At 40.0% G+C, this 26,067-nt stretch overlaps 2 protein-coding genes across 5 annotated transcripts; both read left to right on the top strand.

Annotated features, from left to right (window-relative positions):
- Positions 1-1,331: 1,331 nt before the first annotated feature.
- Positions 1,332-18,469, top strand: chrna5 (cholinergic receptor, nicotinic, alpha 5). 4 transcript variants are annotated; one of them, XM_048169126.1, is made up of 10 exons: positions 1,332-1,566; positions 1,658-1,748; positions 2,054-2,161; positions 13,238-13,389; positions 14,201-14,245; positions 14,485-14,594; positions 16,444-16,621; positions 16,870-17,202; positions 17,496-17,864; positions 18,160-18,469. In XM_048169126.1, the coding sequence occupies exons 3-10, from the start codon at positions 2,089-2,091 to the stop codon at positions 18,316-18,318; spliced, it is 1,419 nt and encodes a 472-aa protein (XP_048025083.1). In that variant the 5' UTR covers positions 1,332-1,566; positions 1,658-1,748; positions 2,054-2,088; the 3' UTR covers positions 18,319-18,469. The 4 variants fall into 4 exon arrangements, with proteins under 4 accessions (XP_048025083.1, XP_048025082.1, XP_048025081.1 ...); XM_048169125.1 differs by having other exon boundaries at positions 1,332-1,748; XM_048169124.1 differs by having other exon boundaries at positions 1,332-1,668.
- Positions 18,470-22,101: 3,632 nt separating this feature from the next.
- Positions 22,102-25,997, top strand: zgc:101040 (Arylamine N-acetyltransferase, pineal gland isozyme NAT-10). The gene is made up of 2 exons (XM_048168861.1): positions 22,102-23,745; positions 25,118-25,997. Exon 2 carries the CDS (start codon positions 25,125-25,127, stop codon positions 25,995-25,997), a length of 873 nt encoding a protein of 290 aa, XP_048024818.1. The 5' UTR covers positions 22,102-23,745; positions 25,118-25,124.
- The last annotated feature ends 70 nt before the right edge of the window (positions 25,998-26,067 follow it).

A 26,067-nucleotide genomic window follows, 5' to 3' on the forward strand; every position in this document is an offset into this window, starting at 1 on the left:
GGGTAATGCTACACTGTTGGAGAGATTTATAAAGAATGAAGTTGTGTTTATGCATTATACAGACTGCAAGTGTTTAAAAATGAAAATAGCGACGGCTCTTGTCTCCGTGAATACAGTAAGAAACGATGGTAACTTTAACCTCATTTAACAGTACATTAGCAACATGCTAACGAAACATTTAGAAAGACAATTTACAAATATCAGTAAAAATATCATGCTATCATGGATTATGTCAGTTATTATTATAATTTTTCGCTGTTGTTCTTGCTTACCTAGTCTGATGATTCGGCTGTGTGCAGCTCCAGACGTTAACTGACTACCCTTGTGTAATCCCTTTCATAGCCTAATGTTGGGAACATGGGCTGGCATTATGCAAATATTGGGGCGTACACCCCGACTGTTACGTAACAGTCTGTGTTATGTTGGGATTCGCCTGTTCTTCGGAGGTCGTTTAAACAAATGAGATTTATATAAGAAGGAGGAAACAATGGGGTTTGAGACTCACTCTATGCCTTTTCCTTGTACTGAACTCTTGTTATTTAACTATGCCAAGATAAATTCAATTTTTGAATCTAGGGCACCTTTAACTCCTTGAGTCAAAGCAAACAGATTTTGTGTATTACAGGTTTTGAACTGAAAGTGACAAGAGCATATATGCGCTACACACACACACACACACACACACACACTCACCTCAGCTGACATATACTTAACCACCTCCACATCTTACGTCTCAACAAATGCCGCTTCACAGGAGGCGAAAACAGAAATAGAGCAAAGTTCTGCATCACGCGCCTTGCATAGTTTATCTGCTCGTATAATAGTTCTAACCACAGCTCTCTATAAGAAGCGGTGGAAATTTACACAATGACTTTCTGAAACTCCAATCCACTGAACTTCAAGCAACAACAAGCAAAATGCAATTATTAAAAACATAAACTCTGCCCAACCATGTAATTACTTTAGATAGCCAAATTTAGAATCAAACTGTCGCAAGAAGATTAAATGCAAGGAGTTGCTTATGGCAACATAATTTATTTATGGCCTAATTTCAAATTATAATGTGAACATTATACATGATTGTAATGCTTTAATAAATCTATCATTTGATTACATATGATTATATCAAAATGAAATAATGAATATTAAATGAATTAAATAATGATTATTTTAATTCATTTTAATCTAAGTATCATATACAGTCAAACCAAAAATTATTCAGACACTAGATATATTTTTTATACTTTTAATATAATGCAAGCAATAAGGCTGTCAAGTTGACACATTATGTAATAGAGGGTCTTTGCTCTGTCTCTCTATCCACAAAAGGGTCATTAGCCTAAAAAAAGACTGAAGGAACTCTTTTGTACTCTCATTAACATGTGTGCATGTTTTCAAACAGGAGGGGGCAGACTTTACAAGATAATGGAGGATCCATGGCTGTGATTGGCTGTTTTTTTTCTGTGCGGGAAAATGCAAGGGGGGTGAGGGGGGTGGGCCTGCCTTTCTGGAGGAGGAGGAGGAGGAGGAGGAGGAGGAGGAGAAGGAGACCATGACGGCTTGTATGTGAGTAAGCAGCCACACACATGCTGGTTGGCAGGGACACACGACAACCAAATGGAAAAGAAAAATTCTAAAGGATTCTGCTCTTTTCCAGTCCATAATCAGGTAAGGAAAGGAAAATGACAAAGAAAGAGAAAGGGAGAGAAACAGAGAGAGAGACACTGGGTGTTTGCAGAATGATGAATGTGAGTATAATCTCAACAGACTCTAAGGTGGATAGATACATGCTTTGTGTGATTGTGTGTAAAGGTCCATTCACATGTGCATGATGCAGAACGTGATATTCCTACAGACTGACACATAATGTGGCTTGTTTTTTTTGTGATCAATTGCACACACATGAAAGATGCAAAATGTGCAGCATTCAGACACATGTACAATGTCTTCACTGCATACATATTTAATTGCTAACAGGCTTGTGAATCTTAAACAATAGTTCGGGCTGTATTTGTGCATAATAAAGTGCATGCATGCCTATGTCTGCTTGCAGGTCTTCTCTGTGGCTTTTCTGCTCCTGATGGTATCATGGTAACAGCTCACAGCACTGTCAGAGCTCTCCTCCTGCTGGTTTGCTGTGCTGTCCTCTGCTCCTCTATAGGTGAGTGTCTCTGACCTTGGCTCAGTGCCCCACCTAACATCACGAAGCCTGTCATGCCCATAATTCAACCAAAAATTTAAAGAAAAAAACAATCATTTATATATTATCATTTACATATAGATAATTTCAATAATATATTTCGTAAAGAAAATGATTCCTATCTTTAGGACCATTAAGAAAAAAAAAATACTTATTTTTTATTTATAAATAAAAAAAGTGTTACTGAACTCTGAATACTACTGTTCTAATCTTACTAGTTAAGGTAGGAAATTTTGGAGAGGCTAGCAATAGCAAGCTAGCTTTGAAAGCATAAGATCCCACCTTCCCTTCAGAGCATTCTCCAAAGCCACGCCTCCTCCAAAACACATGAACGCGAACAGCCAAAAGCAGAGTCTGCAAAGCAGCATGAGAGATAGCATTAAATTACCTCAATGAACGGAAACAACTTAACTTGTACCACCTGACTGCTGCAGATTCATTTCGGCGTTGATAGGGTTGCGAGCAGGTTGCGTGAAGATATGAAAATAGATACGTTAACAGCAGGTAGGACATCCTATTATTGGCCAGATCCTGTGTCAGCATCACGTACATGTGTCGTGCTGCTCACGTGTTCAGCTTCGGCCAATACTGAGCTGGTGTTCGGACATACAAAAAAAAACAACAACAGAGTGTCTTTAAAAACCCCTTTTGTGCAGAACTACTTTTAACTACTTTTACAGTTTAACAGTTGTGACCAAGCCTTCGTTACTAATTCTAAACTGTCACTTTAGAACTAGTAAAGAAGAAATGTTGAGTCGCTTCATTGAAGCTTATTGTATTACTTAGAGTATATTATAGCATTATCAGAGAGAGATCGACTAAACGAGTGTATGATGTAGCATTCATTCTTCAGGTCGATGTCCATAATATTATATCCATAATAAAAAATCAGTTTGAATGTGTGGTGAGGAAAGCGATATCTTTGTCTTTGTCCTTTTAAAATTAAAGGGACAGTATGTATGTTTTGCCACTAGAGGTCGCTTTTTCAAAACAATAACTAAGGCGTAGCTTGATAATGCCCTGAATGTGCATGGAATCATGGGAGTTGTCATTTTCACATCCACAGCCGATAGAAAGCAATCCGACGGCACTCGGACAGAAATCATGTTCTAATGTATTAAAATTTTATCAACGTTACTGTGGTATGAAGCAGGGTGGAGCAGAGAGCCTGAGACTTTTTACATATATGCCGTATACGTATATTTATTATGCTTATATGCGGAAGTCTGCTGCTGCCGCTCCTTTCGCTTTTTTGTTTATGCATATGTTATGATTAAAGTTATGATTAACGTCCACCTCCTTTATCCGTGACCTTGAACTTTGTTACAGTTATGTTTGATCACTTAAGTAAGTTTTCTCAGTGTGTTCCACACTGTCGGCTCCAGTTGGTCCTCGTCGCCTTTTTTTCGGCCGATTCAACATGTTGGCTGCGTCCGAAAACTGGAAAATGCTGCCTTCTGAAGCAGTGCCGCTGCTAGCCATTTTGGTGCCCTAAGCATAATTCCTTTATAATGCCCCCCACCCCGACCCCGAGAAGAAAAAAAAACGTTTGTTTTTGCCAGTTTAACTTTTTATTACCAAACATAACTCAATACCAATAACACACAATAGCAGCATCACAGTATAAAACTTAAGAACACTAAAAAGAGAAAGTAAAATCTTCACAGCTTTGCTGACTTTGTAAACAGTAAACAGAACAGCAAAATAAAAAAAATATCAAAATAATCCAGACTTCTTTTTTTTTTAGCAAATTCAATGTCACTTTGAATAAATTAAATTAAATAATCATCAATAAGTACAAACAAGAATAGTCAGTCTTCTTAAATAAAACAAAGATTTAGATGACTAAAAGTCACAACTTTACTTACTTTGTAAACACAGTAGGCTAGTTTAACTGCTTCTATTGTTCTCATTTCTAAGTCGCTTTAGATAAAAGCATCTGCTAAATGAATAAATAAATGTAAATCTAAATCTAATCTAATATAAAGCATAATAGAATGAGGTGCAATAATGCACACAAATCAACAGTAATGTTTGCTTTATATCATTCATAATGACATTTTATATTTTATTAACAGGACATTTATATTTTTTTAACAGGAATTGTTAGCCTACCATGTGCACTGCACTGACTGCTAACTGTTAATGTTACTGAGAAAGTATTAACCACTGTCACGTCAAAATAAACCATAAACTACTGCTCAATATCTAAAGAAAGATAGTAAAAAAAAAAAAAAAAAAGTAACAGCTAGCTGGCGTCAGGTCAGTTATTTTTAAAATAGGTAATGGTTAACAGTAAAATCTCAATTTAGCTTGCACCGAAGTTGTAAGTTATAATAACATAGTTTGCTAATGCTAACATTAACGTCAGCAAGTTCGAGGCGCATTACGATTAGCAGCAGCACGCACATGCAGCACATTTCCCGTATTTATGAATGATTAAACATGGACTTACCTGAAAGTGATGCACGGGCATCATCTCGCAGTTTCTTCTTCTTTCGTTTCTCAGCACCCGACTCCTGCTGTCTTTTCGGAGCCATGCTCAAATCTGTCAAACTGCGTCAGGCAGGCGCCCGCGCGAACAACCGGAACGGACCATCCGGCACGGGGGGGGCACTAGACTAGACTAGAGCAATTATTAAACATCTTTCTTGTTCCCCCTTTTTTGTTACATATACATGGCTAAAATGTGCCTAATATTTCTATAGGCTAATGAAATAATACCGGCATTTAAAAAAAAAATTTCATTAGGCTATTTTTGGTGCCCCCTCAGCACTTGGTGCCCTACGCACAGTGCGTGATGCGCGTGGTGGGAGCGGCGGCGCTGTTCTGAAGACACATTTCAAGGTAGTAAGGCATCAAGGCATGTCCGAATCCAATGTTAGCTTCACTTCCTGTCTCATGGGATACCTTCCTCAGATCGATTTTTGAAGGAAGCATGGATGTATCCTTAGCTGCCTTTGATATCCCACAATCCTGTGCTTTCCATTCTGTGGCAGTTGAGCTAGAAAAATAAAGATGGCATCCGAAAGTTGTGTTTGCTGCTCATTTTGTGTATAAATGTACGATTTTGACCAACATATTTCAATTTTGATATAATTTCTATCGAGAAATTACTACTGTAATAATTAAATATTTGTTTAGTTCTCACCAAAGCTCGCGCTATATTGCTGTAGATCAGGGGTCTCAAACTCAATTTACCTGGGGGCCGCTGGAGGTAGAGTCTGGGTCAGGCTGGGCCGCATCAAATATTCCACAAAAAAGGAGCACAACTGATCCAATCATCTCAAACTTTATTATTAACAGCTCTTCAACATTAACGTTTCTTCCAAACATGAACTGTTCCTCTGAATTTGAACATTCCTTTCTATACGTTTTTTCATGAACATGAACGGTTCTTCAGAACATAGGCTTCTCTTGCCTACTCCTTGCTGCCTGAGACCTGGCAGCGCTTCCTCTCACACAGCTGAGACACATTTGGCTTGAGGGAGGAAACAGTTGAAACCCTCAGTATGGCTTGAAGATGCTTATCAGTAAGTCTGGACCTGTACTTTGACTTATTGAAGTTCATGGTGGAGAAGAGCTTTTCACATAGATAGGTGCTACCAAAAAGGCACATGGTCCGCTTGAACATCCTGGAGAGCTCAGGGAAGGTGGGTGGCAATTCTCTCAAAAACTGTCCAAGCTTCTTTGTGTTTCCACTCACCTCCCTGAACTTGACTTTGAGTTCAGAATTGCACTGCAGGTCAATGAGCTACATTTGAAGTACAGGAGGAGCATCTTGCACATCAAAGGAGAAAGGGTCAGCAAAAATTTGAAAAGTGGCTCTGTGTGTCTTGAAGTCTGCAAACCTACGATCAAATTCCTCCTGTAGCTTCATAATGGCATCAGCATACTTCTCACCTCTGAATGGTGTGCCCACATCCATGAGTGCCTTGCATGCAGGGAAATGGCAGAGGTTTGTCTGAGAGAGCTGGGCTTTCCATAACACAAGTTTTGTGGAGAATGCTCTCACATTGTCATAGGCAGCACTGACAAGCTGCCCCTGGCCTTGTAACTTCTTGTTCAGTACATTCAGTTCCTGTGTGATGTCAACAAGAAAAGCAAAGTCCATGAGCCATTTGGAATCACTTAACAGAGGAACAGCCATCCCATCCTTCTCCATGAAGGCTTTCACTTCTGCACGCAACTCAAAAAACCTCTTCAAGACGTTTCCCCTACTGAGCCAACGTACCTCAGTGAAGTAGAGCACATCCTCATATTCTGACTCTATTTCCTCCAAAAAGGCGCGGAACTGCCGGTGCTTTAAGCCCCTAGATCTGATATGGTTGATGCATTTTACAACAACAGACATTACATTGTCAAACCTCAGGCATTTGCTACAAAGGGCCTGCTGATGGATAATGCAGTGCAGAGCAATGGCCTCCTCCACATTCTCCTCTTCCAGTTTTCTTTGAACAAGTGCCACCAGTCCATTTTTCCGTCCTGTCATTGATGGCGCTCCATCGGTTGTTATTCCAACAAACCTCTTCCATGGCAAACCGGCATCCTCAATAGCACCACACAGCAGGCGGAATATCTCCTGAGCGGTGGTTTGACCATGCATTGGAATCACAGCGAGCAACTCCTCAATCACTTCAAAATTGTCGTTAACACCACGGACATATACTGCGAGCTGCGCAGTGTCAGTGTTGTCCGTGCTCTCATCAAGAGCGACAGAGTATGCACAAAAACGTTTGGCTTTCTCACGAAGTTGAACATATATGTCTTCTGACAGGTCAGAAATGCGCTCTGCCACTGTGTTAGCTGAAAGGCTGATTTTGCTAAACTGGTCATTCTTTTCTGGACAGACATTACTTGCAGCTAGTAACAAACACTTTTTGATGAACTCGCCTTCCTTGAACGGCTTTCCGGCCTTAGCAATAATCTCACTCACCATGTAGCTAACTTCGACTGCTGCTTCATTCTCTTTTTTTGCTTTCTTAAATAACTCTTGTTGCCTCAACAGACATTTTTTAAGATTGGCAACCCGGTTCTTTCTCTCATCTCCCTGGTATTTTGTATACTCCTCAGCATGCCTAGTTGAGTAATGACGTCTGATGTTATATTCCTTATACACCGCAACTTTCTCTGCACAGATGAGACACGTAGGGGTGCCCCTGTGCTCAACGAAAAAATATTCCGTCTCCCACTTCTTCTGAAATTGCCTGTGCTCGTCACCAACCTTTCTCTTCACAGCACGTTTTGAGAGAGACATGACTGGAACTGGGTGATAGCATATATTTTCCGTTCACTTGGTGTCACACACGTTTCAACAAGTGATGGGTCGTTCGCGAATGAACCGGCTGGTAGGTGAACGTTGCGAGCTGGCTCGCATATCTGAACCGACTCTTTAAAAAAAAAAATCATCATGTAATAATAAAATAATTAATTTTAATTTTATTTAAAATAATATACTAATTAAAAGAGATTAATAAAAATTATATAGGCCTAAAGGCAGGGCCGGATTAACCATACGGGCAACTGGGCAATTGCCCAGGGGCCCAAGACCTCTAAAGGGCCCAGGGCAGCAAGGGCACGAGCAAAATACTGTATCTGGTAATCTCCCGCTTTATATTAAACAAACTGTCAACACGGGCTTTTGCGCTGCACAGAGAGACGCTGCGCTGCCTATGACTTTGAACGTGAGTTGAGAGCGTTGAGAGCCGTTGAGAGTCAGTCTCATGCGGACTGACCAATGAAGAGAGGGCCTCAAGTTAAGACCCTCTCCTCATTGGTCAGTCCGCATGAGGTGGGTCAAATGTTACGCCGAGCGGGTTACGTCAGGCGTTGCTACAACAGAAAAAAATCTGACATGGAGAAGCTAAGTGGGAGCGCGAAGCGGAAATTAAAAAAGGAAAAGGACATCAGAAACGCAGAAAATTTAAAGTATATACCTAAAATAGGTAATTTCTTCACTCCTGTTAATGTTGCCGACAGTTCTGTTAAGTCAGCTTCCGTCAACGACGAGGACAACTCAGCTAGCCAGGACTTTTCTACACCGCCAGCTTACGTTTACAGCCCGGAGAGCGAAGAGCCAGCAGCAACTTCAAGCAACAACCCAGAGGCAGCGAGTCTGATCATAGAGGGAAGCGGTGATGGCGGGTCTCCAGTGTCTCCGCCGGCGCCGCCGCCACCTGAGCCGCTTGTCGAGTCTGGGAGCAGCCCCTGCATCTCAACGCCTCTACTCCCTGGGGATCCTGCACTGTGGGGGGCCGTTACGGAGCGGCTCCGGGAAGAAGCGATTTACCAAGGGCCTGCAGCTTTCCAGAACCGGGCCGCCAAGTATCCTGCATCGGTAAGGGAGTCCGGACTTGGAAGTAACAGGACACGCTCCCTCACCAACGATTTGCTTCACTGCCGGCTCCCAAACAATCAAATTGTTTGTGATATGTTGTATGATGTATATGATAACTGTGATATGTTGTTGTTCTATTTTAAAACAAGTTAAAATGAGCTTAGGATAAAAATGTTTATGAGCAGATAATAGTGATACTGCATTTTATTTATTTATTTTTTCCTTGAGGTGCCAGCTTCATTAAAATGCTGTAAATTGTTGTGGAGGGATAACTGACAGATTTCAAGTTGTTTGTGTTGGACTAATAACTTGATTGCCTTGTTGAATTCTGAGGAAACAGGGTCACCCTGTCAGGGTGATTTCTGCTTAAAATGAGCTGAGGACCAAAATGTTTCTTGATGTGTTGTCTGTGGTCTTCTGTTATAGCTCTATCAATTCAATACATTGGGAATAAATGTTGTTAAATAAACATTGGTTTGAAAGTGGTTGCTTATTTATTCATTTTTGTGAAAATGGAGGATATTTCCCTCCCTCTCAATGTAGTGGGTCAATTTTACCAGATTATACAGATGCTGATGTGTTTTGTTTTCATAGCATCATATGTGAGTGAATGTCTTTGATAGGGGACATAGTAGTGCATTTGTAGTTCTATGAGCATTTAAATATTTGTAAATCAAAATACACCTGATGACAGTTAGAATTTGAAGTATTGAGTATATTTACTGTATATTACAGTAATATATTCTGTATATGACCATATTATGGTGATCCTGGGGTCGTGATGATGGGGCCCTTGAATATTGTTGCCCAGGGTACAACAAAGTGTTAATCTGGCCCTGCCTAAAGGCGCACACATTCGTTTCGACTGTCTGATTCCTGTCTATCCCGCGGCGTCAACCAGTAATACTGCATGAGCGAGCCAACTCACGCAAAGTGTAATTTCTGAATGCAAATATCTCATAAAATAAAAATAAGGTCAGCATTGTGTGTGTGCGCGCGCTAGTTATTATACATAACTACTGACGTGCATAACATGCATGCTGGTTATAACATGTAAGAGAGAAAAAGAGGGATCAGTTTAATGTATTTTTCTTTAATATGGGTTCTGTTATGTTGTTCAGATTCAGATTGTATTTGTTTTGAATGTTTTTTCGATACATTAAAAAGCCGTAATTTAAATGCAAATGTTCTTTTTTCATAACAAATCAATGCATTTTTAAAGATATTATGAGACATTGTGAGTATGAGTTCATTTAATAATTAAATTAGAATTGTTTTCACACCGGTCATAGTCAAAGTCATAGTTAAAACATTTATTTTTTAAAGAGCCATTTGTGAGCTAAAAGAGCCGGGTCTTTTCAGCGAGCTGAGTCAAACGAGCCGGCTCACGAAAAAGAGCCGGAATGTCCAAGTACTTCGCGGTTGGCTTGACAACCGTTGACAACAAACGCCGCCGAAAGCTGTCACGAGATCTATGGTAGCCCATAAGTGATAAAATAAAACAAAAGTGCGGCGAGCGCGGCATACGCAACGACTCAGCAAAAAGGTGCGTTTCAGAATAACTCGCGGGCCGCACTAACACTAAACTTCGATGTCAAGTGGGGGGCCACAAAATATCATCCCGCGGGCCTCAAGTGGCCCGCGGGCCGCGAGTTTGAGACCCCTGCTGTAGATCATTACCCTGATAGCACACGTACATCTCGGAGACGTCTATTTGATGTGCGTGTTTACGTCTGGAAGACGTATTATTTAGGGTGTTTGCTCATCTGGAATACGTCTATAGGACGTATCCTGTCAGATGTCAAATAGACGTTTAGAAGACGTCTTTAAGATGTTTATGATTTAGAATGTATGTAAAACTGACATCTTAAAGACGTCTATTAGATGTTTGTAAACAGCAGATGCTTTCCAGATGAAGTGATCTTTAACAGACGTCTTGCAGACGTACGTGTGCTATCTGGGTAAACTCTTACGCTGCCTCAGAAGTCTGTCCGAAATCAATTTCGTGAGGTGCCTTCATGCACAAACGCTGCCGTACAAGTCATTCTCTTATAAGACAGCGAGGCAGCAAGACAGCTACCTAGGTTTTCGGACGTAGCCGATGAATCGGCGTCAGAGCCATCTGATCATTCTGATTGGCTGTTCAGCTACTGTCACCTGCTGGTATGGAAAGGCATTTCATCTTACGCAGGAGCAGAATGGACTTGCTACTTGGCCGTCGGCTGTCTAGCATCGGTTTGGCGACCCAGACCCTGCCGACGTAAGGAAATAGATTTTTTTTTGGGCACTGTAAAAAGTGAAAATATAGGGAGGCATCTGACCCTTAAAATTACTTTTGTTTGTGTAACAAAATGTAGTCATGTTGATTTGGTCATATTGGATTTTATCAGTTAGTTCCCAATTTATTGTAGAACTGACTACCTAAAGCCTTGCATATGCTTGTAGTGTATAAGAGATATACAATTAATTGAGTATTAGCATTGCACTTGTCACGCTCATTCTTTGCATTTTAATTAGTAATGGTCAATTCAGTTTATTAATGTGTTGCTTTTTTTCTTCTAAAATTCTGTTTTATCTTATTTATTATAAGATAAAATAGTAAAAACCACAGCTGTGTTCTTTTACATCATGTTTTAAGTCAATGTTTTAAGAAGTCATGGTCTACATGTTCACTCACACTGATTATCACTTTATGAGATAGAACTCAGCTGTAACAGTGTGACCTGAGGATTAATGCATTTTCTAATCAGTCTTATATTGATCAAGGGAGACCAGAACCACAGATATTGATCAATGGGAAAACAAGCTGAAACTGGAATACCATCTGCGGTTGTCTGTGAAATAACCATTTAAATAACTTTAAGATTTATAAGCACAGAAACTGAGTTAAGATAAAACTGCAAAATCCAATCAATATCTAAATATGTAGCTGAATAATCAGCACAGAAATGCATCAATCAATAAATGCTGTTTGGGTCTTACCACACTTTATAGGATAAATGCAGCACCAGTGGCCAACAACCTCATTTTAGACAGAAATGAGAAAAATGACATTTGCAATGTTTTATGGCTTCAAGGCCAAATCATTCCCTTGAGTCTCAGCGAGTCTAGATAATTGATTCTGTCTTACATCCAGCTTCAGACATCCCAAAAATTGAAATCCAGAAGACTACCGAATTTTATATACAGTTTAGATTTAAAACAGGCTGGTGAGTGTAGTGTATATATATAGTGATATATGTACACTGTCGATTTAACGCATTAATTAGATTAATATGTTAAAAAATGATGTGTTAAAATCTTTCATGCATTTAATGCACTTGAAAAAAAATCAATATTAATAAAAAAAAAAAAAATTAAAGTTATAGTTCACCAAAAAAAGAAAATTCAGTCATCATTTACTCAACCTCATGGTCCAAAATTCATTTGTAAAAATTTCTATGTTGAATCAAATAAAATATTTCTTTCTGAAGCTACTTTTTGTAATGCCTGTTTGATGCTTTACAATAATGACTTCAAATTATCTTTTGGGGGTAATTTCTCAGCCAAAATTGATGTGCGATTAAATTTTGATTATTTAGATTAATTAATTACCACATTATTTAATTAATTAGAGTTAAAAAAAATCAATCGATTGACAGCCCTAATATATATATATATATATATATATATATATATATATATATATATATATATATATATGTGTATGTGTATATATATATATATATATATATATATATATATATATATATATATATATATATATATACACACACACACACACATGTGTGTGTGTGGTACATACATACAGGTCTAGTCATAATGTGCAATATATTAATATGGTGTTGTTAGTTTAGAAACATGCTTACGGCAAACTCGTTTGGCATCAAATGTACTTCAGCTGTCGTATGCAAATGAAGGGCATTTGCATGATGCATAGAATGACTGCATTATATGTAAAACATTTTAAATCAGTCTCTTACGAGCTTCCATTTTAGTTAGGATGCTTCCTTTGGATGCAACTTCCTATGTAAAGCACAGCTTACTAGGATTTGGAACAGAGCTGTAGTGTTTGACATTCCACTTTGAAGAATATCCCTCCCACCAGTGAAGGTAACACAACCCAGATCATCTAAACCAGTTTCACATTCAGAGATTCATAAATCTCATTTCATAACTATCTGCCCCCACAGAAAAGAACGTGTTTAGCAAATCATGTTTCCATTAGTGACTCAGACTTTGGAGGCCCTGAGAGGCAAATCTGATCACCACACAGGATATTGGCATGATAGCAGCGGCTGCTGGAGATCCAATAGCAAAGCCAAATGGACTTCATTAGAGTTAATCAAGTATACAGCACATTAAAACAGAAGTCATTTTTAAGGCAGCTTTGAAAGGCTCAAGCTCTGATAGTCACTGATATTCCATCATTTCAATAAGAATTAATTCTATTTGTCTGAATTTGTAGATGACACTAAGGTGCAAGCTGGCTACAAAGCCTATATGTCTTGGGTGAGATGTTTATTGTGAGATCAATATGTTCATTGACCAAGTGTCAACCAAACTGACACACTTTCCATAACCCCGTGCTGTCCTTGTATCTGGGACTGCTGCCATATAATTACTGTTGTTAAGTGTCCCGGTCCCTCCTGACTGATTGAATAAAAGAGAGATTATCATGAAGTTGTTGTTTTTTTAAGGTCCTCCTGTGCTGTCTTCCTATGCCAAGACAGAAGACAAACTGTTTAAACATCTCTTCAGAAACTACCAGAAATGGGTGAGACCAGTGGAGGATCTAAATGGAACGGTGCAGGTGAAATTTGGCCTGGCTATCTCCCAGCTGGTGGATGTGGTGAGAATTAGTCATTCTGAAATAGCATTCTCCTCATTCAGGCAAAATCTTAGCTTACAATAAACACATTTTAAATTATATACATTAGGCAATTCTCTATCATTAAACTAGTTCAGGAATTTATTTATTGTTAAAGGGTTAGTTCACCCAAAAATTAAAATAATGTTATTTATTACTCACCCTCATGCCATTCCACACCCGTAAGACCTTCGTTAATCTTCGGAACACAAATTAAGATATTTGATCTCTATGTGAGGCCTGCATAGGGAGCAATGACATTTCCTCTCTCAAGATCCATAAAGGTACTAAAAACATATTTAAATCAGTTCATGTGAGTACAGTTGTTCAATATTAATATTATAAAGCAACAAGAATGTTTTTTTGGTGCGCCAAAAAAAACAAAATAACAACTTATTTAGTGATGGCCGATTTCAAAACACTGCTTCAGGAAGCTTCGGAGCATAATGAATCAGCATATCGAATCATGATTCGGATCACGTGTCTAACCGCCAAACTGCTGAAATCACATTACTTTGGCACTCCTGATTCGACACGCTGATTCATAACGTTCTGAAGCAAGTGTTTTGAAAGCCTTTATGTTCTGTTTGCGGTCAGATAGCTAAAAGGTTAGGGTTAGATCAATGGGGTTACAATGGGGTAAATCATCCATTTTATCTGTCATGTAAAGCATTGGGATATCTGGCACCCCAAACATAAAGAACATAAAAAAAATCAATCTCAGCAGAATCTCAACATCAAGGTTAATAGTATAACACAGATGTAATATAATTTTTTTGTTGTTGTTGGTTAGGATGAGAAGAACCAGCTGATGACAACCAATGTGTGGATGAAACAGGTAAAGCAGGACCCAATAAGGTCGATCTGATTTATATGTAATAATTTTTCATTATTTGTCATCATATTGTCTGCATTTAGAATTTTGATAGATTCAATTTTCACTGTGGCCAATGTGTTCTATTCTGGTGGTATTTGGTAATGATGAGTGCACACCCTTCCAACACACACACAGTACTTTATGGTTTTATTTGTGTAGGGATCAGCTTTGCAGATAAATCTATGTCTTTCTGCATTCAGGAGTGGACAGACATGAAGCTCCGATGGAATCCGGATCATTACCTGGGCATCACTTCCATCAGAGTTCCCTCAGACTCCATCTGGATTCCTGACATTGTGCTCTATGACAAGTATGTGTATGAGTCCAAAAGGAAACCAGAGAGGGACTGAACAAGATGTTTAATATTTCTGTAAGAGCCATAAATAACACAAAAAGTCTTACAATATTATTATTATTAAAAATAAATAAATAAAATGAAAAAGACTGAAAGTCACTTCAATCCCCTGATCCAGAAAAGAAGCAGAACAACAAAATTAAACAACAAATTCTATTTAGATCAAAATCAATGGTAACAAAAAGAAAGCAAATAAAATCTTCAGAAGAGGGCCAGGTCAACATAAACTAAAAGTTCTAACTTACAAGGTTAGCATTAAATAACTTACACAAACAAAATTAGATTAACAACAGAGTCTTAACTCTCTCTCTCACTCTCTAACATAAGCATAGGCAAATTTCAGATCCAAAGAAAATGGCATATAACTTCTGAATTCATAATTAAAGAAAGTATTCACACAAAACTAAGAGTAGAACAAAATAACAGTAGCTATTCACATTGGGGAAGAGCACACTCAGCATTCCCCATGCTCAAAGCTGTAGCGGTTACACAAATTATTACCCAAAAATGAAAATTCTGTCATTAATTACTCACCCTCATGTCATTCCATGCCCGTAAAACCTTCGTTCCTCTTCAGAACATAAATTAATATATTTTTGATAAAATCCAATGGCTCAGTGAGGCCTGCATTGACAGCAAGATAATTTACACTTTCAAATGCCCAGAAAGGTATTAAAGACATTTAAAACAGTTCATGTGACTAAAGTGTAGCCTTAATGTTATGAAGGGACGAGAATACTTTTTGTGTGCCAAAAAAACAAAATAACAATATCTAGTGATGGGCGACTTCAAAACACTGCTTAATGAAGCTTCAAAGCTTTATGAATCTTTTGTTTCGAATCAGTGGTTCGGAGCGTGTATCAAACTGACACGTAATTTCAGTAAACAAGGCTTCGTTACGTCATAAGTGTTTGAAATGTGACTTTGGCAACTTGATACACGCTCCGAACCACTGATTCGAAACAAAAGATTCGTAAAGCTTTGAAGCTTCATGAAGTATTCATGACACAAAAGTATTCTCGTCACTATATAACTTTAAGGTTGAACCACTGTAGTCACATGAACTGTTTTAAATATGTCTTTAGTACCTTTCCAGGCATTTGAAAGTGTAAATTAACTTGCTGTCAATGCAGGCCTCACTGAGCCATTGGATTTTGACAGCGAATGAAAAATTAGACCGCCATTATGATTTCTATTGGTCAATACTGTTACAAAACTTCTCTGAAGCACAGGTTGAAGATCCAAACACAGATTTTTTTTTAGCATAGGTAATCCACAGTCATAATCAATAAACAGACACAGGGTAAAAACACAGGCAAACATTCCAAACATTAAACAAGGTCCAAGAAACACAGGCAAACAAAGAAATCTAAAGAAGAGGCAAAATATCAAAACCATAACCAGGAAAAAACCAAAACCAGGAAAAAAAACGCTCAGAATTGCAGCAACACAAACAAGACCTCATCACGAATGAGTGGAAACCATAGACTGTGGTGGAAACACAGGCTTTATAAGGCAGAGCTAAACAAGGTAATCACTAAACATAATCACACAAAATGAGACAGGCAATGGGTACTGAGAAATGGAGTTCATGATAAGGTAGCAAGGAGATGGAAGGAGTGCCCTCTGGTGGCGATCATGGGCTCTCCAGCTGGTGGACAAATTAATGTTTCCAACTTTTCCATGTTTGAAAAAGTACACAAACCTTCACTTTTGAAATGTGAAACATTTTATACTCCAATTTGACTTACTTCTCATTAAATTTGGACTCTGCATCATATGACTGAATGATTCTCACTTGCAGTTCAGATGGTAATTTCGAGGCCACAGTGACAAAAGCAGTGGTGAGATATGATGGCACTATCTCCTGGACCCCTCCTGCCAACTATAAATCTGCCTGCACCATCGATGTGACATTCTTCCCCTTTGACCTTCAGAACTGCTCCATGAAGTTTGGCTCCTGGACCTACGATGGTTCCCACGTATGTTTTTAACTGTTATTAAACCTAGTGTTTGCTTGTAGAAAGGTGTAGTTAACCCAAAAATTTTAATTGTGAAAATTATTTACTTTTTGGATTATTTATCTATTGTCAGTTCACAGTGGCCACTTTAATCAGACTCCTTAAAATATCATAAAGCCCCCATAAAAGTAGATAAAACTAACCAGATGATAGTTTCTGTGTTAAGAATCGAGATATTTTTGTAACAGCTGCATAATTTTCTTTTTAAGGTGGACATTCTCCTTGAGGACGTACATGTGGACAAACGTGACTATTTTGACAACGGTGAATGGGAGATTGTGACGGCCACAGGTAGCCGGGGTTTGAGAAGCGATGGGACATTTTTCTATCCATCCATCACCTACTCCTTTATTATCCGACGTCTTCCACTTTTCTACACACTCTTCCTCATCATTCCCTGCATTGGATTGTCTTTCCTGACCGTGCTGGTGTTTTATCTCCCATCTAATGGAGGAGAGAAAATCTCCCTCTGCACGTCTGTCCTTGTCTCCCTTACTGTCTTCCTTCTGGTGATAGAAGAGATCATCCCTTCCTCCTCAAAGGTGGTACTCTTTTTAAGAATTCAAAGCTATGTGAAATGACTTCTAAGTCAATGCGCAGACACAGCAATTTTCTAAATTATTTCACATTATTGACTGAAATATAATAGTAAATTGCAGTATTTTTCAGCTATTGGTTGTCTGTGTGATAAAGTTTTACCACAAATATAAGTTCATTTATCTATAGGCATTGAAGTTCTATGGAATAGTATATATGGAATAGTATTATCTATATGATCTTATAATCCATATTGTCGAATGACTTGTGTTTTCTGCTATGTTGTTTTCTGTCCCAGGTCATTCCTCTCATTGGAGAATATTTGGTCTTCACTATGATCTTTGTGACGCTTTCCATTGTCATCACCGTCTTTGCCATTAACATCCATCATCGCTCCTCATCTACTCATCACAGCATGGCGCCCTGGGTCCGCCGTATCTTTCTGCACCATCTGCCTAAACTGCTGTGCATGCGCAGCCATGTGGACCGTTACGCTACCACCAGAGGGAGGCAGAGAGCAGACAGGACTGAAAGAGAAGGGCTGGGCTATGAGAAGAGTTTGGGACAGGATACCACTCTGCCCAATGCAGAAGACAGTCTGCGGGCAGCCTTAGAATCCATACGCTACATCACGCTTCATGTGGTGAAGGAGAATGAAGTCAGAGAGGTAAGATTGTCGTATGATATACTGATTGGCTTATCACTCTGTCTCCTCTCCACCAATAAGCTGGTGTGTGGTGGGCGTTATGGCACAATATGGCTGCCGTTGCATCATCCAGGTGGATGCTGCACATTTTGTGGTGGCTGAGGAGATTCCACCTTCCATATGTAAAGCGCTTTGAATACCCAGAAAAGCGCTATATAAATGTAATGAATTATTATTATTATTGTCTCTTTAGACTTGTAGGCATGATGTGATTTTTCGGAGTTCTAATGAATTCTAATATAATGCCTATTTTTAGGTTGTTCAGGACTGGAAGTTTGTGGCCCAGGTTCTGGACCGGGTTTTCCTGTGGGCATTTCTCTTAGTATCAGTGCTTGGCTCTGCTCTCCTTTTTATCCCTGTCATCTATAAATGGGCCAATATCATTGTTCCCAACTATGCTGGAAGTACCAGCTAAAACACATGAATGTATAAAATTAAACAAATCTTTTGCTTGGATAAAGGTTTTGCATTATTGTTACATTTATTATTGTAGTCTTCAAAACATCTATGCAACCTGTGGGAATTAAGCGCTGTCATTTATGCTGTAACATGCTGCATCACATGTATTGTTGTATGATGATCTCATTACAATAAAATTTACAATAAAAAATAGTCATTGTGCATATTCACAGTTTATAAATGTTACCATCAGCAACATATCAATAGCAAGCAGCTAATCATGGTTTTTCTAAGATGTGAAGGCTTGTGGCTATTTAAAAGAAAACCCTTCAATATCTCCTACTCCAAATTCTAGTTTCCAGAAAATACATAAATACAGAAAAAAAAAAAAAAAAAAAAAAAAACTTAAAGGGAACCTATAATGCCCCTTTCACAAGATGTAATATATGTCACTGGTGTCCCCAGAATGTGTCTATGAAGTTTCAGCTCAAAATACCCCACAGATCATTTATTATAGCTTAAGCAAAAACATGCTGTTTTTGTATGTCCCTTTAAATGCAAATGAGCTGCTGCTCCCAGCCCCCTTTCCAGACTCAGGAAGAAGTTACAACTTTTAGAATGTAACTGGACGTTTCTGAATGGTTAGAGGATAAATTTATGTAGTTGCTGTTGATTCAACTCATCGACTAGCATGTGCCGTCATGTTAATCTTTTGTGCATATCCAGTGTTGAATTGAACCTCGTTTGTGAAGCAGTCTGGTGTAAAATGACAGCACGGCAACAACACTCTACTACAACAACTCTTCCTCTTCTCTAAAGCAGCCCAACATGGCCTCACCCCCTTTGTTGTGTGTTCTTGGGGGCGGAGTTTATGTAAATTTAAGGGCTTGTGATGTCACCAACCCGGGAAGCAGCTCGTTGTAGTCCCTACCAGCTGTTTATTGTAGTACTTAAAAAGTGATTTCTGTAAAAGAAAATATCTCCCTTTGCATTGAACTTTGAGCATCGTAACCTTGCAGATGTTGTTTATGCTCAAACAGCAACATTACACACTAACTAAAGTTAGAAAAGTGAAATCATAATAAACCACCCCTTTAAGTAATTTCATGGGATCTAAAGAAGAGGTTTAAACTACACAACAGTAAAGAGTTACAGAGATATACAAAGTTTTGTGAGATTTAAATAGAGTTTCGGACACAGTTTGATAAATAAAATGACTATATGTAACCTGTAATAATACTGTATTTCAATATAAGATATTCTGTAATTTCAACTGCAAACAATGTAACTCCAGGATCTACAGAGTAATAGTAGCTTACTGATTAAAGTCAATAAGGAGGTTCAACCAACTCTGAGTTAAAACTTGAACTCTGATTTGACATACTCTGAGATGGGAAACTCTGAGTTTTGGTTTCAGAACAGCTGAATTGAGTTAGTTCAATCAACTCTGAGTAGGTTGACTCTGAGTTAAGCATGTGCACCACGACTATGAAAAGCCATGATCAATGGAGCTCAGATATTACGATTCACCATGGCAACAGCACCCGACAAAAAGATGTCTGCATACTTCAGAGTCAATACAAGTTTAATTCTTATGATTGTTATTATATCAAAGGTGAAAACTGGCAGAACGGTAGGTTATTGAACTAATATTCATTTTCATGGTATCCCACAAGCAAAAAAAAAAAAAAAAATGTAAATGCATATTTCTTTGCAGATTCTTTGCAATAAGTGTAAATAGTAATTAGATGTTAATTATACTTTATACTGGCAGGTATATACTATTTATATACTATTATTCTACACACCTTACACACAACTACCTACACCACTGAAGCCGTTAGTCATGCTCCTAGTTTTTAATCTTGTGTGACATTGGTGGGCGGAGCTACTGTAAATTTGCACTTAGTAATAGACACTCCGAATAACCTTGTTTTGCTGGTGTCTGAAACACATATCCAATCTCGGCAATATCATATTGGCGACAGCACATGACATCATAACAATGCGACCCACGGTACCCACAGTGACCCACATAACAATGCGGCCCCAAGGCATGGCTACGAGACACAGTGTCTCGTTCCCTGTTCTCAGGGAACCATGGTTACATGCGTAACCTGAGACGTTCCCTTTCGAAAGGGAACTCGTGCTGTGTCAAGTGCTAGGGGAACGATATACCAACGTTGCCATGCTGAGGGGAGTGCATGCCAGGCATGGCAGTGACAACTGTCAGAATCTGGCAAATTTAAATGAAATGCCAGACCCACTCACCCTACGGGTCACAAATGAAGCTCCCAGAGGTCAAAGCCTCAGCTATAAGCCTCAAAGCAGCCTGCATATTTTACATATGAGGGCTTGCCAAGGCCACACAAAGGCCTGGAACCAGCAAATTCAACAGAAGGGGTCCCTTTTAAGGGAGCGTGGCTAGGAGGCCCGAAGGCACCCCAGCCAGTCACTTCTCAGGGGAACAAAGTCAACCCCAAATGCCACCAGGGAGGCTGACCTGGCTTCTAACTGAACTAGTAACCTAGTCTGCCAACAACCTCCAACAATCCTCAGAAACAGAGTTTCTAAACATAGAAGTCTCATGAAGAGACATCCAGAAAGAGGGACTGCAGAAAGAGCAGTAGACCAACTCAGAATGAATCTTAGAGAGGGGCATCCTGGAGAGCAGGACTCAGCGAAGGGCTATTGACCCTTGCAAGTGAGGGGAGTTACTCTGCTCGATCCTAGGATCTACAAAGCACATATGTGTCAAGGCGCTAAGGAGGCCGTGCACTCTAAAAAGGGACCCTCGCAAGGGGAATGCTCACAGCCTAAGGGCTGATCTAACTGGGAGGCCTAGAGAGAAGCCTTCAACCTCTGACCAGATTTAGGGAACTAAGTACTCAAACCCACCCTCAGAATGAGGAGGGTTCAAGCTCGACCTATTAGGTTGAGGCTGTAGGCTAGGATTGTTACAAAGGTGAACTAGGTTAGCCAAGCCAGCAACACATATGGTATGCGGTCTCAGGGAAGCCAGAGAGGCCAACCACCTGACAACAAGACCTTGCTGACCGATACCCAACAGCTGGGGACTTGCATCAGGGAAGCCAACAGTGGCTAACTACCTGGTATTGAGTCTTGACTGGCAGAGAAGAAACCATACTATGGAGAAGTCACCTTCAGAGGGGCATACTAAGGCCAAACATCTTAATGGCAATTGCTAGCTGCCATGCACCCACTTATTAGGGGCTGGCTCTCAGGGAGGCCTGCTAATACACAGGGAGACCTGCTAAGGCCAGCTACCCGGTAACAAGTCTAGCTAGCTGTCCAAAGTCTGCAACCTTGGGCTCATTGACAGGGAGGCCTGCTAATTCTCGGAGCAGCCTGTTAAGGCCAACAACTGAAAACAAGCAATAGCTGGCAGTCTGATACCTATGCTGCTGGGGATTCCACCTCAGAGAGGCCTGCTAAGGCCTACAATCTGAAGCAAGCCCATGCAACTCTACCAGAGACCCCAATACCGCTGGGACTAGCCTCCAGGGCGGCCCGTTGAGGCCAGCTACCTGGTAGCCAGTTCTATGTGGCTACATACACTAAAACATTACCTGCACAATAGGAAACTCGCTCACAGAGAGGCCTCCTAAGGCCTACTTATCCAAAAGCAAGTCATTGCTAGCTGAACTTTCACATACCCAAAGTGTTGGGAACTCGCTCACAGGGAGGCCTGCTAAGGCCAGCTACCCGGAGCGCGTCTTGTTGCTACAACATCCACACTGATGGGGCTCGCCACAGAGAAGCCTGTTAAGGCCTACTATCTGACGGCATAATAAAATAGCTACCAGAATAACCCATTTACTGGGGCTGTTAACAGGGAGGCCTGTTAAGGCCAGCTACCTGACAGTGCATGTGCTGGCTTCTTGGGGCCCAACGTGGTGGGGAATCACACTGAAGGAAAGCCTGTTAAGGCCTACTACCTTATAGCAAGTCTAGTAGCACAGATAGTTTTACTATTCCAACAACGCCTGGGACCAATCACATCGCCAACGAGCGGTGTACTCAGTAAAAGCACTTTTTTCCCTTTAAACAAGGGGAGTACAAACAAACGGCAACATGCCTTGGAGGAGGCCCACCTGGGCCTACTACTCCAGAAGAACACGGGCATCAGCTTGTGGCAATGCTGAGCTACAAGGGAGCGTACTAAATGACCAGCCCACAGTGAAGGTCAAATACTGCTCGACCTGAGTCACAGTGGTGCAGGGCAGATAAAAACAGAACTATAAATGAAGCACTCGTATAACACCGTGTTTTACAAGAGAGTACTATCTGCCTGTCCCTGAGGGAACTACAGGGTGGAGGCCAACCACAACATACCCACCGAGTACAGGTTTTTCCATGCCTTCTCAACCTCAGTATGCAGGTCAGGAAGGAATGGAAGGCTCACTAGAGTTGGAGGGCTATAGCCGGAGAGAAACCGATCGTCAAGCTGACCGTGCACGGTCTCTCTCCTAACGTGCTGCCATGGCTACTGTAATCTGCCGGCAACGTGTTCCACAACCTCCAATAACTAAGCATACACGGGGCATGGTGGCTGAGAGGATTCAGTAATATCAATAAACTCACCTTCTCTACCCTCCTCAGCCATCTCCTGCTCGGCTGGAAGAGCACTGGCCTTTGGACCTGAGGATGCAGACGAACTCACATCCCCTCCATGCCCCTCTCAAACTGCTCAGCGAGCTCCATCTGGGAACCCCATGACCTGAGTCTCCGCTCTGCCTCAGCACGAGCGGGACCAGAGCCACCAGATCCAGATGCTGAACTCTCTCCCCTCAAAGAGAGCCAGATGATACTCACAATTTACAGGCAGCCCCCTCGAGAACTTCCCGTGCGTGCTCTTCCCCCAGACAGAGAACGCATAGAACATGTGTGTCATCTGGTGTCAGATAACGTGGACATGGATCAACACATTTCACAAACCTCTTAGTAAGTCTGGTTCTCTGTGCATTTCATTTTCTTTTATTTGCCACTATGTGCTTCAAACAAAACAGTCCCTGAAGATGAAAAGAGGATGACATGTTATCTGGATGCCCCTTATATACTGTGGGTCACATTGCTGTCGCCGGTCAATATGATATTGCCAAAATTGGATATGTGTTTTAGACACCGGTTCCCACGGAGGCGGTTCCCCTAGCGCTTGACACAGTGTGAGTTCCCTTTTGAAAGGAACTATCTTCTTATTTTATTAACACACAATCACATAATTGTATAGTTTGAAACAGTACTAAGTATGCTGAATGTGCATATTTAGCTCAGCTCCTGTCTTTAATAATTCATTTATTTAAACCTTTGATCCTACACTGTGGTTCAAGGGTTAACTCTCTGTTATTCAACATCCAGTCCCTCACTTTGCAGACATTCACTCAGTCTTGGTGACACTTCAGCTCACTGCCTTCATCTAGGGGTAAGAGGTTTTTTTTTTAATTATGATTATTAAAACAATAAGAATTTAGACAGTTCTTTAATCGTCTGTTCAGGTTTCTGTTGATGTGTTACCACTCTTCAAATTTTTGGGTAACACTTTACAATAAGGATTCATAAGGGAACATTTTATTTAATTTTAGTGACTACAAAATGTAGGAAATGCTGTTTAGGTACAAAAATTAATATTGTTATATAAACATTGTTATCCAGCTATCTTGTAAAAGCAAATATTTTATTAGTATTTGAGTCTTGTTTTTCCAGTAGAAATAGTGAAACATACTTAAAACAAGATTATTGTAGAAGCAAACTGATGAAATAATAAAACGTAAAAAAAACAGATTTCTAATTGTTTTCTGCTGTGCCGTATAACAAATTTCAAGTCCCTACATTTTTTCAAAACTGTGTAACACTGCAGAATGGGCAAATTCTGTTAAAGCAGAGCAACCAGCTTCACCAAACAGAACTGCAAACACAATAAGCTCATTTGAGATGACAAACACCTCGCCTTGAATGTAAATGAGAATAAACAGAGAAGAGGAACCAGAGAAGGAACCAAATAAGAGCTGACAAGAAATCTATGTGAGCAAAAGCAAATTATTATTAAAGAATCAAACTCAAATTGTTTTGTTGTTATAAGTTGATGCATTTGAAATATATTAGTTGATATAGTTAACAGAATAACATTAGACAAGAACAGAACAACACAGTTGTGAGACGCTGCTCAGCATAAACGTCACAAGTTAGACTGTATCTGATGGCATTTTTAACCGGTGTTTTGCAAACAATCAGGTCACACGGTCAAATTCTGTATACTAATACATATACACGAAACATGATTGTGATTTTCAAATGCTTTTTTTCAAATTGGCTTTAACTCACTGGGGAGTAGGTTTAGGGGTGGGCCAGTAAGTCATCTGGGTACATTTTGTCTAATGTTTTATGAATACTGTGGATTTGGACATTCTACTATTTTCAGATTCCCTATTATTCCTATTTTCCTACTATTTTTCGCCCTACTATATAGTAGGGAAGTATACAATTTTGCATGCAGTCTTTTGTACAGAACTTGCTCATCTCAATTGAGCCTATAAGGACCCACACACTCCCCCATCTGCAATTGTTTGGACAAACAGATAGTCCCGCTCCAAGCTCACACCATTGGTTGCTGTGTTGGATTGTTTGGGATGACCAAACAAACAGAGTAATGTTTTAATAGCACCACAGAAACACGGTGTTTATACTTTTCAGGAAATCAACCTACAAATGGTGTACTTATAGTTGTAACTATATTTTATATGATGAGGAAAATACATATTTCAGCTTTAAAACTGTTTTTGCATTGTCTCTTGAAGGAATCTAATGGATCTGAAAGGGTACTTCAACAGGATTGGGTTTACCGGCCAATTTGACAAACCCGACCTGGACACTTTACGCACAATCCACAAGCTGCATGTTATGAAAATTCCATTTGAGAACCTCAGCATCCACTGTGGAGAGAAGAACACGACAGACCTGAACATCATCTATGATAAATTAGTCAAGAGCAATCGGGGAGGCTGGTGTTGTGAAAACAACCTCTTGTTCTCATGGGTCCTAAAGGAGATGGGTTACAAATACACCACACTAGGTTCCAAGGTTTTCAACAAGTTCCAAAATGATTTCCACCCCGTAGACTCTCATCTCATCAATCTGGTGGAGATTGATGGAAAGCCTTACATTACCGATGTGAGCTATGGAGTGTCATGCCAACTGTGGTATCCCTTAGAGATGATCTCGGGTAAAGATCAGCCGCAGCCTCCCGGTGTGTTCCGCCTGCTAAACGATGGGATGAGGTGGGTTCTGGAGAAGACATCAAGAAAGCAAGTGGTCAAAGATAACGCCTATGCTAATTCCAGCCTCCTTGACCGTCGCCTGACGAAAACAATGTATTGCTTCCCATTAACACCCCGTGATAAAGAGCATTTCGTGGAGACGCTGGATTGCCTGCAGACCAGTCCAGATTCTCGGTTTGTGCTGAAGTCCATTTGCTCCCTTCAGACGCCTACAGGCTTCAGAGCTCTGATTGGCTGGACTTACAGCGAGATAACCTACAACCCAGAGGAGGATTCTGACATGGTGGACATGAAGGAGATTCCTGACTGTGAAATAGAGGCTGTGTTGAGGGAAAAGTTTAACGTGGTGTTAGTTAATAAGCTCACACCTAAAAATAACAAAGCTAATTACTGCATGTAATGCTCAGAAGCAGCACTGACCCGTAAGTTATACATGTCACTAGACAGGGAAAAATATAAATCCATTTAAT

The sequence above is a fragment of the Megalobrama amblycephala genome, linkage group LG19 (assembly GCF_018812025.1).
Source record: "Megalobrama amblycephala isolate DHTTF-2021 linkage group LG19, ASM1881202v1, whole genome shotgun sequence".
In the NCBI taxonomy this organism is placed as follows: domain Eukaryota; kingdom Metazoa; phylum Chordata; class Actinopteri; order Cypriniformes; family Xenocyprididae; genus Megalobrama; species Megalobrama amblycephala.

What these genes read in the sequence shown, in the direction of transcription:
- chrna5 (XM_048169125.1), top strand. Translation starts at nt 2,089, where the DNA reads ATGGTAACAGCTCACAGCACTGTCAGAGCTCTCCTCCTGCTGGTTTGC. An exon ending in GGACCTACGATGGTTCCCAC is followed by an intron (nt 16,622 to 16,869) that starts GTATGTTTTTAA and finishes TTTCTTTTTAAG; the next exon opens with GTGGACATTCTCCTTGAGGA. An exon ending in AGGAGAATGAAGTCAGAGAG is followed by an intron (nt 17,865 to 18,159) that starts GTAAGATTGTCG and finishes GCCTATTTTTAG; the next exon opens with GTTGTTCAGGACTGGAAGTT.
- zgc:101040 (XM_048168861.1), top strand. Translation starts at nt 25,125, where the DNA reads ATGGATCTGAAAGGGTACTTCAACAGGATTGGGTTTACCGGCCAATTT.